The sequence below is a fragment of the Ixodes scapularis genome, unplaced genomic scaffold (assembly GCF_016920785.2).
Source record: "Ixodes scapularis isolate PalLabHiFi unplaced genomic scaffold, ASM1692078v2 PGA_scaffold1__304_contigs__length_218370807, whole genome shotgun sequence".
In the NCBI taxonomy this organism is placed as follows: Eukaryota; Metazoa; Arthropoda; class Arachnida; order Ixodida; family Ixodidae; genus Ixodes; species Ixodes scapularis.
Window position 1 is genome coordinate 123,112,171 of NW_024609846.1, and position 13,536 is coordinate 123,125,706.

Genomic DNA, 13,536 nt, shown 5'->3' on the forward strand with positions numbered 1-13,536 from the left:
ATTATAGAAGATTAACCCGTCACTCAAAATTCTTACAAAAGCAGCTTCCCTCTCCTCCTTTTATATGGTGTTCAAAAGTATGCGATGTGACGTCAGAGCAAGGAGCCTGTAACCGGGGGCTGTCCCTATACGTGACTTGCACATGACGTCATTTCCGATACCCTCCAGAGAAGAGGGGAAGAAGGAGCTCCCCTCTTATCAGGATCCTCCTTTGTGCATCCCGCATTTGCAGAGGCGTCGCTATTCTCCTCCCAGAAGATTATAGAAGATTAACCCGTCACTCAAAATTCTTACAAAAGCAGCTTCCCTCTCCTCCTTTTATATGGTGTTCAAAAGTATGCGATGTGACGTCAGAGCAAGGAGCCTGTAACCGGGGGCTGTCCCTATACGTGACTTGCACATGACGTCATTTCCGATACCCTCCAGAGAAGAGGGGAAGAAGGAGCTCCCCTCTTATCAGGATCCTCCTTTGTGCATCCCGCATTTGCAGAGGCGTCGCTATTCTCCTCCCAGAAGATTATAGAAGATTAACCCGTCACTCAAAATTCTTACAAAAGCAGCTTCCCTCTCCTCCTTTTATATGGTGTTCAAAAGTATGCGATGTGACGTCAGAGCAAGGAGCCTGTAACCGGGGGCTGTCCCTATACGTGACTTGCACATGACGTCATTTCCGATACCCTCCAGAGAAGAGGGGAAGAAGGAGCTTCCCTCTTATCAGGATCCTCCTTTGTGCATCCCGCATTTGCAGAGGCGTCGCTATTCTCCTCCCAGAAGATTATAGAAGATTAACCCGTCACTCAAAATTCTTACAAAAGCAGCTTCCCTCTCCTCCTTTTATATGGTGTTCAAAAGTATGCGATGTGACGTCAGAGCAAGGAGCCTGTAACCGGGGGCTGTCCCTATACGTGACTTGCACATGACGTCATTTCCGATCCCCTCTTCTAGAGAAGAGGGGAAGAAGGAGCTCCCCTCTTATCAGGATCCTCCTTTGTGCATCCCGCATTTGCAGAGGCGTCGCTATTCCCCTCCAAGAAGATTATAGAAGATTAACCCGTCACTCAAAATTCTTACAAAAGCAGCTTCCCTCTCCTCCTTTTATATGGTGTTCAAAAGTATGCGATGTGACGTCAGAGCAAGGAGCCTGTAACCGGGGGCTGTCCCTATACGTGACTTGCACATGACGTCATTTCCGATACCCTCCAGAGAAGAGGGGAAGAAGGAGCTCCCCTCTTATCAGGATCCTCCTTTGTGCATCCCGCATTTGCAGAGGCGTCGCTATTCTCCTCCCAGAAGATTATAGAAGATTAACCCGTCACTCAACATTCTTACAAAAGCAGCTTCCCTCTCCTCCTTTTATATGGTGTTCAAAAGTATGCGATGTGACGTCAGAGCAAGGAGCCTGTAAGCGGGGGCTGTCCCTATACGTGACTTGCACATGACGTCATTTCCGATACCCTCCAGAGAAGAGGGGAAGAAGGAGCTCCACTCTTATCAGGATCCTCCTTTGTGCATCCCGCATTTGCAGAGGCATCGCTATTCTCCTCCCAGAAGATTATAGAAGATTAACCCGTCACTCAAAATTCTTACAAAAGCAGCTTCCCTCTCCTCCTTTTATATGGTGTTCAAAAGTATGCGATGTGACGTCAGAGCAAGGAGCCTGTAACCGGGGGCTGTCCCTATACGTGACTTGCACATGACGTCATTTCCGATACCCTCCAGAGAAGAGGGGAAGAAGGAGCTCCCCTCTTATCAGGATCCTCCTTTGTGCATCCCGCATTTGCAGAGGTGTCGCTATTCTCCTCCCAGAAGATTATAGAAGATTAACCCGTCACTCAAAATTCTTACAAAAGCAGCTTCCCTCTCCTCCTTTTATATGGTGTTCAAAAGTATGCGATGTGACGTCAGAGCAAGGAGCCTGTAACCGGGGGCTGTCCCTATACGTGACTTGCACATGACGTCATTTCCGATACCCTCCAGAGAAGAGGGGAAGAAGGAGCTCCCCTCTTATCAGGATCCTCCTTTGTGCATCCCGCATTTGCAGAGGCGTCGCTATTCTCCTCCCAGAAGATTATAGAAGATTAACCCGTCACTCAAAATTCTTACAAAAGCAGCTTCCCTCTCCTCCTTTTATATGGTGTTCAAAAGTATGCGATGTGACGTCAGAGCAAGGAGCCTGTAACCGGGGGCTGTCCCTATACGTGACTTGCACATGACGTCATTTCCGATACCCTCCAGAGAAGAGGGGAAGAAGGAGCTCCCCTCTTATCAGGATCCTCCTTTGTGCATCCCGCATTTGCAGAGGCGTCGCTATTCTCCTCCCAGAAGATTATAGAAGATTAACCCGTCACTCAAAATTCTTACAAAAGCAGCTTCCCTCTCCTCCTTTTATATGGTGTTCAAAAGTATGCGATGTGACGTCAGAGCAAGGAGCCTGTAAGCGGGGGCTGTCCCTATACGTGACTTGCACATGACGTCATTTCCGATAGCCTCCAGAGAAGAGGGGAAGAAGGAGCTCCACTCTTATCAGGATCCTCCTTTGTGCATCCCGCATTTGCAGAGGCGTCGCTATTCTCCTCCAAGAAGATTATAGAAGATTAACCCGTCACTCAAAATTCTTACAAAAGCAGCTTCTCTCTCCTCCTTTTATATGGTGTTCAAAAGTATGCGATGTGACGTCAGAGCAAGGAGCCTGTAACCGGGGGCTGTCCCTATACGTGACTTGCACATGACGTCATTTCCGATACCCTCCAGAGAAGAGGGGAAGAAGGAGCTCCCCTCTTATCAGGATCCTCCTTTGTGCATCCCGCATTTGCAGAGGCGTCGCTATTCTCCTCCAAGAAGATTATAGAAGATTAACCCGTCACTCAAAATTCTTACGAAAGCAGCTTCCCTCTCCTCCTTTTATATGGTGTTCAAAAGTATGCGATGTGACGTCAGAGCAAGCAGCCTGTAACCGGGGGCTGTCCCTATACGTGACTTGCACATGACGTCATTTCCGATAGCCTCCAGAGAAGAGGGGAAGAAGGAGCTCCCCTCGTATCAGGATCCTCCTTTGTGCATCCCGCATTTGCACAGGCGTCGCTATTCTCCTCCCAGAAGATTATAGAAGATTAACCCGTCACTCAAAATTCTTACAAAAGCAGCTTCCCTCTCCTCCTTTTACATGGTGTTCAAAGGTATGCGATGTGACGTCAGAGCAAGGAGCCTGTAAGCGGGGGCTGTCCCTATACGTGACTTGCACATGACGTCATTTCCGATAGCCTCCAGAGAAGAGGGGAAGAAGGAGCTCCCCTCGTATCAGGATCCTCCTTTGTGCATCCCGCATTTGCACAGGCGTCGCTATTCTCCTCCCAGAAGATTATAGAAGATTAACCCGTCACTCAAAATTCTTACAAAAGCAGCTTCCCTCTCCTCCTTTTACATGGTGTTCAAAAGTATGCGATGTGACGTCAGAGCAAGGAGCCTGTAAGCGGGGGCTGTCCCTATACGTGACTTGCACATGACGTCATTTCCGATACCCTCCAGAGAAGAGGGGAAGAAGGAGCTCCCCTCTTATCAGGATCCTCCTTTGTGCATCCCGCATTTGCACAGGCGTCGCTATTCTCCTCCCAGAAGATTATAGAAGATTAACCCGTCACTCAAAATTCTTACAAAAGCAGCTTCCCTCTCCTGCTTTTACATGGTGTTCAAAAGTATGCGATGTGACGTCAGAGCAAGGAGCCTGTAAGCGGGGGCTGTCCCTATACGTGACTTGCACATGACGTCATTTCCGATACCCTCCAGAGAAGAAGGGAAGAAGGAGCTCCCCTCTTATTAGGATCCTCCTTTGTGCATCCCGCATTTGCACAGGCGTCGCTATTCTCCTCCCAGAAGATTATAGAAGATTAACCCGTCACTCAAAATTCTTACAAAAGCAGCTTCCCTCTCCTCCTTTTACATGGTGTTCAAAAGTATGCCATGTGACGTCAGAGCAAGGAGCCTGTAAGCGGGGGCTGTCCCTATACGTGACTTGCACATGACGTCATTTCCGATACCCTCCAGAGAAGAGGGGAAGAAGGAGCTGCCCTCTTATCAGGATCCTCCTTTGTGCATCCCGCATTTGCACAGGCGTCGCTATTCTCCTCCCAGAAGATTATAGAAGATTAACCCGTCACTCAAAATTCTTACAAAAGCAGCTTCCCTCTCCTCCTTTTACATGGTGTTCAAAAGTATGCGATGTGACGTCAGAGCAAGGAGCCTGTAAGCGGGGGCTGTCCCTATACGTGACTTGCACATGACGTCATTTCCGATACCCTCCAGAGAAGAAGGGAAGAAGGAGCTCCCCTCTTATCAGGATCCTCCTTTGTGCATCCCGCATTTGCACAGGCGTCGCTATTCTCCTCCCAGAAGATTATAGAAGATTAACCCGTCACTCAAAATTCTTACAAAAGCAGCTTCCCTCTCCTCCTTTTACATGGTGTTCAAAAGTATGCGATGTGACGTCAGAGCAAGGAGCCTGTAAGCGGGGGCTGTCCCTATACGTGACTTGCACATGACGTCATTTCCGATACCCTCCAGAGAAGAGGGGAAGAAGGAGCTCCCCTCTTATCAGGATCCTCCTTTGTGCATCCCGCATTTGCAGAGGCGTCGCTATTCTCCTCCAAGAAGATTATAGAAGATTAACCCGTCACTCAAAATTCTTACAAAAGCAGCTTCCCTCTCCTCCTTTTACATGGTGTTCAAAAGTATGCGATGTGACGTCAGAGCAAGGAGCCTGTAAGCGGGGGCTGTCCCTATACGTGACTTGCACATGACGTCATTTCCGATACCCTCCAGAGAAGAAGGGAAGAAGGAGCTCCCCTCTTATCAGGATCCTCCTTTGTGCATCCCGCATTTGCAGAGGCGTCGCTATTCTCCTCCAAGAAGATTATAGAAGATTAACCCGTCACTCAAAATTCTTACAAAAGCAGCTTCCCTCTCCTCCTTTTACATGGTGTTCAAAAGTATGCGATGTGACGTCAGAGCAAGGAGCCTGTAAGCGGGGGCTGTCCCTATACGTGACTTGCACATGACGTCATTTCCGATAGCCTCCAGAGAAGAGGGGAAGAAGGAGCTCCCCTCGTATCAGGATCCTCCTTTGTGCATCCCGCATTTGCACAGGCGTCGCTATTCTCCTCCCAGAAGATTATAGAAGATTAACCCGTCACTCAAAATTCTTACAAAAGCAGCTTCCCTCTCCTCCTTTTACATGGTGTTCAAAAGTATGCTATGTGACGTCAGAGCAAGGAGCCTGTAAGCGGGGGCTGTCCCTATACGTGACTTGCACATGACGTCATTTCCGATACCCTCCAGAGAAGAGGGGAAGAAGGAGCTCCCCTCTTATCAGGATCCTCCTTTGTGCATCCCGCATTTGCACAGGCGTCGCTATTCTCCTCCCAGAAGATTATAGAAGATTAAGCCGTCACTCAAAATTCTTACAAAAGCAGCTTCCCTCTCCTCCTCTTACATGGTGTTCAAAAGTATGCGATGTGACGTCAGAGCAAGGAGCCTGTAAGCGGGGGCTGTCCCTATACGTGACTTGCACATGACGTCATTTCCGATACCCTCCAGAGAAGAAGGGAAGAAGGAGCTCCCCTCTTATCAGGATCCTCCTTTGTGCATCCCGTATTTGCACAGGTGTCGCTATTCTCCTCCCAGAAGATTATAGAATATTAACCCGTCACTCAAAATTCTTACAAAAGCAGCTTCCCTCTCCTCCTTTTACATGGTGTTCAAAAGTATGCGATGTGACGTCAGAGCAAGGAGCCTGTAAGCGGGGGCTGTCCCTATACGTGACTTGCACATGACGTCATTTCCGATACCCTCCAGAGAAGAGGGGAAGAAGGAGCTCCCCTCTTATCAGGATCCTCCTTTGTGCATCCCGCATTTGCACAGGCGTCGCTATTCTCCTCCCAGAAGATTATAGAAGATTAACCCGTCACTCAAAATTCTTACAAAAGCAGCTTCCCTCTCCTCCTTTTACATGGTGTTCAAAAGTATGCGATGTGACGTCAGAGCAAGGAGCCTGTAAGCGGGGGCTGTCCCTATACGTGACTTGCACTTGACGTCATTTCCGATACCCTCCAGAGAAGAAGGGAAGAAGGAGCTCCCCTCTTATCAGGATCCTCCTTTGTGCATCCCGCATTTGCACAGTCGTCGCTATTCTCCTCCCAGAAGATTATAGAAGATTAACCCGTCACTCAAAATTCTTACAAAAGCAGCTTCCCTCTCCTCCTTTTACATGGTGTTCAAAAGTATGCGATGTGACGTCAGAGCAAGGAGCCTGTAAGCGGGGGCTGTCCCCATACGTGACTTGCACATGACGTCATTTCCGATACCCTCCAGAGAAGAGGGGAAGAAGGAGCTCCCCTCTTATCAAGATCCTCCTTTGTGCATCCCGCATTTGCACAGGCGTCGCTATTCTCCTCCCAGAAGATTATAGAAGATTAACCCGTCACTCAAAATTCTTACAAAAACAGCTTCCCTCTCCTCCTTTTACATAGTGTTCAAAACTATGCGATGTGACGTCAGTGCAAGGAGCCTGTAAGCGGGGGCTGTCCCTATGCGTGGCTTGCACATGACGTCATTTCCGATTCCCTCCAGAGAAGAGGGGAAGGAGGAGCTCCCCTCTTATCAGGATCCTCCTTTGTGCATCCCGGATTTGCACAGTCGTCGCTATTCTCCTCCCAGAAGATTATAGAAGATTAACCTGTCACTCGAAATTCTTATAAAAGCAGCTTCTCTCTCCTCCTTTTACATGGTGTTCAAAAGTATGCGATGTGACGTCAGTGCAAGGTGCCTGCTGTGATAGACAGCCAGGTGGCGCCCCCTGCACACCTGGTATATAAAGAGCATGTCGCACGAGATTAAAACAGATGAACACTGGGCAAGCTTGCGTGCACTCGTCAATGCCCCGCTGTCCCGGGAACTCGCCGAACATTACAGTGGCGACGAGGAAGTGGAAGTGTTGAACTGCTGCCGTCGGACCGTGCGCGTGTTCTGGAATGCCGGTGTTCGGCAAACTAGAGCCGTTTGACACTGAAACGAACTGGAGCGAGTACCGGGAGCGGGTTGAACAGTACTTCATCGCCAACGATGTCAGGGATGAGAAAAGGCGAGCTTTTTTGCTTATTGTTTTGGACCCGCCACATATTCGTTGCTTCGAAATCTTCTGGCTCCTGTCAAACCGTCGGAGGCCAGCCTAGAAACCATTTTCGAGGTATTAGGCGAGCATTTCTCACCGAAGCCTTCGGAAGTCGTCGCAAGCTTTAAGTTCAATTCACGGATGCGTCATGTCGGTGAGACAGCGGCGGATTTCTTTGCTTGTCTGAACAAGCTGGCGGATGATTGCGGATTCGGCGCGTTCCGAAATAGAATGCTGCGAGACCGCATCGTCGGAGGTATTAACGACGAGATGATACAAAGGCGACTCCTAGAGATTCCAGATTTGACCCTTGACCTCGCAAAAAAGACGGTCGTTGCAATGGAAGCAGCGAAGAAAGATTCGCAGATGCTATCGACGTCTATCCAGCCAAACCTCACGTCAGCTAACACAGTGTCACGCGATGCAGCTGTGAACCCGAAGCGGAAGACTGGCACCATCTCATGTTTTCGTTGCGGGGGCGAGCATTACGCCACACAGTGCCGTCATGCAAGTACCACTTGTCACAAGTGTCGGGAAAAGGGGCATCTGGCACGAGTGTGCAAGGGGAAGACAGCGGATGCGACCGCCGGCGGCCCGACGACGTCCACTAGAATACCGAGATCGGTCCATACCTTGGACGAAGCGGGCCAGTCGCAAAATGTCTCACGGCCAGAAGTCTACGAGATGTGGGAAATGACATCTTCTGCAGTCGACGGCCAACCTTTCCGAGCGGAAGTTACGGTGAACGGGACTCCATTGCTGATGGAACTTGACACGGGAGCTAGCGCGTCTGTTGTGTATGAGGAGACATTTCGACGCGAATTTCCATCAAGGCAGCTGGACCCGTCGCGCATCATGCTGAAAAGCTATTCAGGTGAACTTTCCCCAGTTCAGGGAAGCCTTACTGCAACGGTGAGACTTGGAAACCGCGAATGTCAGGACATCCTGTATGTTGTCCCTGGCACCTGCCCATCTCTGCTAGGACGTGGCTGGATGAAAGGCCTTGGCATCAAGCTTTCCAACGCGAAGGATGTCAACTTCGTGACTTCTGTTGCAAACCTCGTTGCTGAATATTCCAGTATCTTTGATGAAGGTCTAGGAACTTTCAAGGGGGTGGCCGCAAAGATAAATCCTCAGGACAACGCCAAACCAAGGTTTTTCAAGCCTCGTTCAGTTCCATTTGCGATGCTTGACAAAGTCAACGAGGAGTTGCAACGCATGGAACGGGAGGGAGTCCTACGTCCAGTGAAGACTTCGGAATGGGCTGCCCCTATTGTACCGGTCCTGAAACAAAATGGGCAGATTCGCATCTGTGGAGACTTCAAAGTCACTGTGAATCCTGTGACTGTACCTGAAAGGTACCCTATCCCGCAAGTGGAGGACCTGTTTGCTAAGCTGAGCGGAGGCGAGAAATTCAGCAAGTTGGACTTAAAAGATGCATACCTACAAGTTAAACATGATGAGAAGTCGTCACAACTGGTTACCATCAACACTCCACGAGGTCTGTACCAGTACACTCGCCTGCCGTTCGGTGTGACCTCTGCACCATCGATCTTTCAACGAGAGATGGAGAACCTATTGCAAGGACTTAAGCACGTCGTTGTATATTTCGACGACATTCTCGTGACAGGGCGAAACGATCAAGACCACCTGGAAAACCTGAGCCAAGTGCTGAATCGGCTGCAGCAAGCTGAGCTGAAGCTGTGCAAGTGCGATTTCTTGGTTCCCCAGGTTAAATACTTGGATGTCGTTAGCTCTGCGGGATTCCAACCAAACCCAGAAAAGACTGACGCAGTACTGAAAGCTCCAAGGCCTACCGATGTAAAAACGCTGCAGAGCTACCTGGGACTGGTCAATTTCTATCGTCGGTTCCTGCCTAACTTGTCCAGCGTTCTACATACGTTAAACCATCTTCAGGGGGCAAAGGCGCCTTGGACTTGGGGTGCGGACCAGGAACAGGCTTTTCGTAAAAGCAAGGAGTTACTGCTGTTTGCCGCGGTATTGGCGCATTATGACCCGAAGAAAGCAGTGGTGCTTATCTGCGATGCGTCGCCGTACGGAATTGGGGCTGTCCTTGCTCACCGAGAAGATTCAGGTGCTGAGAAACCAATTGCGTTTGCATCTAGAGGTCTTCTGCCGGCTGAGCGAAACTACAGTCAGCTTGACAAGGAAGGCCTGGCTCTGATATTTGGTGTGACTAAGTTCCGGCAATACCTGTGGGGCCGTGACTTCGAAGCGGTCACAGACCACAAGCCCTTGCTGGGGCTGCTTGCTGCGGACAAGCCTGTACCTTAGACCTGTTCGTCCCGTGTGCTGCGTTGGGCACTGATGCTGTCGGCTTACAGCTACAAACTGAAGTACAGACCTGGTTCACACATAGCAAATGCGGATGCCTTGAGTAGGCTGCCGCTGCCAGTTCCTCCATGTTCCATCGAGCGGCCAGCCGAGGTATTTATGCTCGAGGGGGCCTATCCTAGCGTACTACTTGCGTCTGTCGTGGCCGACGCCACTTCAAAAGACTTGATTTTGGCGAAGCTTCGAGATCATTTGTGGTCTGGAGCTGAGCTGCATGACCCAGACTTAAAACCGTACGCTCCTCGAACAACTCAGCTGTGCGTACAAGAGAACTGTATCCTGTTGGGGTCAAGAGTCGTCATCCCAGGATCCTTACAACCAGAGGTTCTACGACTCTTGCACGAAGGTCATCCAGGGATCGCCAAAATGAAGGCCGTGGCTAGGAGTCATGTATGGTGGACATCATTAGATGAAGACATTGCGGCTACAGTGCGGGGATGTCGTGTGTGTCAAGAAAACCAGCGACTCGCACGACCAGCACCAATGATGCCATGGCCATTCCCAGAAAAGCCATGGTCTCGTCTTCATATTGACTTTGCTGGACCAATGAAGAACCGATATCTACTCATCGTGGTCGACGCCTACTCAAAATGGATTGAGGTCGTCCTTGTGTCCACGCCGTCGGCAGAAGCCACGATCCCTTGCCTGCGGGTGATGTTTGCCTGTCACGGACTACCAGACCTCGTCGTATCCGATAACGGGCCGGCATTTGTAAGCGGTAGCTTTAAGAACTTCCTTCAACAAAATGGAATAAGGCAAATTCTAACACCACCGTATCACCCAGCGTCAAATGGAGCCACTGAGCGAGCGGTTCAAACCATAAAGTTGAAGCTGAAGAAGGCAGCTGATGGAAGTTTCCAGTGTCAGCTGGCCCGAATCCTGCTCAACTACAGAACTACACCTCATGAAACCACAGGGTGCACTCCGGCGGAGTTACTGATGGGCCGCAAGTTGAAGACTGCTTTGGCTCTACTTCACCCGGACCTGAGATCAAGCGTATCGAAAAAACAACTCATCCAAAAGATGGCGCACGACAGGGGTGCTCGACTGATACCAACTGTCCAACCGGGTGATGCCGTTTATGCGAGAAATTTTCGACAAGGTCCACCATGGGTACCGGCAACTGTGACCGACACTCCAAGTGACCACATCACAGATGTCGCACTCCCAGATGGTCGGTGTTGGAGACGTCATGAAGGACATCTGCGTCCTGACCTATCCCAAGCCAGGGCATCATCGGGTCCGCGACCCGAGCCGGTGGATCAGGCCGCTCCTCCTAATGAGAATGTGCCTGTACCATTAGAGGATTCTGCCCAAGCGGTACCTCAAACCGTAACAGCTGAATACCAGCATGACAATACTCAGCCTGTTCCTGGCATTCCGCTACCAAGGAGTCCTGGTACTCCACTGCCGAGGAGAAGTAATCGAGCACGAAAGCCTCCTGTGCGCTTTTCACCGTGAAAATCGGTGGGACCTTGGCTCATTTTTGTTAGGGGGGGGAGGAATGTGATAGACAGCCAGGTGGCGCCCCCTGCACACCTGGTATATAAAGAGCATGTCGCACGAGATTAAAACAGATGAACACTGGGCAAGCTTGCGTGCACTCGTCAATGCCCCGCTGTCCCGGGAACACGCCGAACATTACACCTGTAAGCGGGGGCTGTCCCTATACGTGGCTTGCACATGACGTCATTTTCGATACCCTCCAGAGAAGAGGGGAAGGAGGAGCTCCTCTCTTATCAGGATCCTCCTTTGTGCCTCCCGGATTTGCACAGTCGTCGCTATTCTCCTCCCAGAAGATTATAGAAGATTAACCTGTCACTCAAAATTCTTACAAACGCAGCTTCCCTCTCCTCCTTTTACATAGTGTTCAAAAATATGCGATGTGACGTCAGTGCCAGGAGCGTGTAAGCGGGGGCTGTCCCTATACGTGGCTTGCACATGACGTCATTCCCGATACCCTCCAGAGAAAACGGGAAGAAGGAGCTCCCCTCTTATCAGGATCCTCCTTTGTGCATCCCGGATTTATAGAGGCGTCGCTATTCTCCTCTCAGAAGATTATAGAAGATTAACCTGTCACTCAAAATTCTTACAAAAGCAGCTTTCCTCTCCTCCTTTTACATGGTGTTCAAAAGTATGCGATGTGACGTCAGTGCAAGGAGCCTGTAAGCGGGGGCTGTCCCTATACGTGGCTTGCACATGACGTCATTTTCGATACCCTCCAGAGAAAAGGGGAAGGATCTCCCCTCTTATCAGGATCCTCCTTTGTGCATCCCGGATTTGCAGAGGCGTCGCTATTCTCCTCCCAGAAGATTATAGAAGATTAACCCGTCACTCAAAATTCTTACAAAAGCAGCTTCCCTCTCCTCCTTTTACATGGTGTTCAAAAGTATGCGATGTGACGTCAGTGCAAGGAGTCTGTAAGCGGGGGCTGTCCCTATTCGTGGCTTGCACATGACGTCATTTCCGAATCCCTCCAGAGAAGAGGGGAAGAAGGAGCTCCCCTCTTATCAGGATCCTCCTTTGTGCATCCCGGATTTGCAGAGGCGTCGCTATTCTCCTCCCAGAAGATTATAGAAGATTAACCCATCACTCAAAATTCTTACAAAAGCAGCTTCCCTCTCCTCCTTTTACATGGTATTTAAAAGTATGCGATGTGACGTCAGTGGAAGGGGCTGTAAGCGGGGGCTGTCCCTATACGTGACTTGCACATGACGTCATTTCCGATACCCTCCAGAGAAAAGGGGAAGGAGCTCCCCTCTTATCAGGATCCTCCTTTGCGCCTCCCGGATTTGCAGAGGCGTCGCTATTCTCCTCCCAGAAGATTAGAGAAGATTAACCCGTCACTCAAAATTCTTACAAAAGCAGCTTCCCTCTCCTCCTTTTACATGGTGTTCAAAAGTATGCGATGTGACGTCAGTGCGAGGAGCCTCTAAGCGGGGGCTGTCCCTATACGTGGCTTGCACATGACGTCATTTCCGATACCGTCCAGAGAAAAGGGGAAGAAGGAGCTCCCCTCTTATCAGGATCCTCCATTGCGCCTCTCGGATTTGCAGAGGCGTCGCTATTCTCCTCCCAGAAGATTATAGAAGATTAACCCGTCACTCAAAATTCTTACAAAAACAGCTTCCCTCTCCTCCTTCTACATGGTGTTCAAAAGTATGCGATGTGACGTCAGTGCAAGGAGCCTGTAAGTGGGGGCTGTCCCTATATGTGGCTTGCACATGACGTCATTTCCGATACCCTCCAGAGAAAAAGGGAAAAAGGAGCTCCCCTCATATCAGGATCCTCCTTTGTGCCTCCCGGATTTGCACAGTCGTCACTATTCTCCTCCCAGAAGATTATAGAAGATTAACCCGTCACTCAAAATTCTTGCAAAAGCCACTTCCCTCTCCTCCTTTTACATGGTGTTCAAAAGTATGCGATGTGACGTCAGTGCAAGGAGCCTGTAAGCGGGGGCTGTCCCTATACGTGGCTTGCACATGACGTCATTTCCGATACCCTCCAGAGAAGAGGGGAAGAAGGAGCTCCCCTCTTATCAGGATCCTCCTTTGTGCATCCCGCATTTGCAGAGGCGTCGCTATTCTTCTCCCAGAAGATTATAGAAGATTAACCTGTCACTCAAAATTCTTACAACAGCAGCTTCCCTCTCCTCCTTTTACATGGTGTTCAAAAGTATGCGATGTGACGTCAGTGCAAGGAGCCTGTAAGCGGGGGCTGTCCCTATACGTGACTTGCACATGACGTCATTTCCGATACCCTCCAGAGAAGAGGGGAAGAAGGAGCTCCCCTCTTATCAGGATCCTCCTTTGTGCATCCCGCATTTGCAGAGGCGTCGCTATTCTCCTACCAGAAGATTATAGAAGATTAACCCGTCACTCAAAATTCTTACAAAAGCAGCTTTCCTCTCCTCCTTTTACATGGTGTTCAAAAGTATGCAATGTGACGTCAGTGCAAGGAGCCTGTAAGCGGGGGCTGTCCCTATACCTGACTTGCACATGACGTCATTTCCGATACCT

At 50.0% G+C, this 13,536-nt stretch overlaps 1 protein-coding gene across 1 annotated transcript; it reads left to right on the forward strand.

Moving 5' to 3' along the window:
- The first annotated feature begins 7,501 nt into the window (after nucleotides 1-7,501).
- On the forward strand, nucleotides 7,502-10,853 carry LOC120850170. The gene is made up of 2 exons (XM_040222587.3): nucleotides 7,502-8,316; nucleotides 10,823-10,853. The coding sequence occupies exons 1-2, from the start codon at nucleotides 7,502-7,504 to the stop codon at nucleotides 10,851-10,853; spliced, it is 846 nt and encodes a 281-aa protein (XP_040078521.2).
- Nucleotides 10,854-13,536: the final 2,683 nt, after the last annotated feature.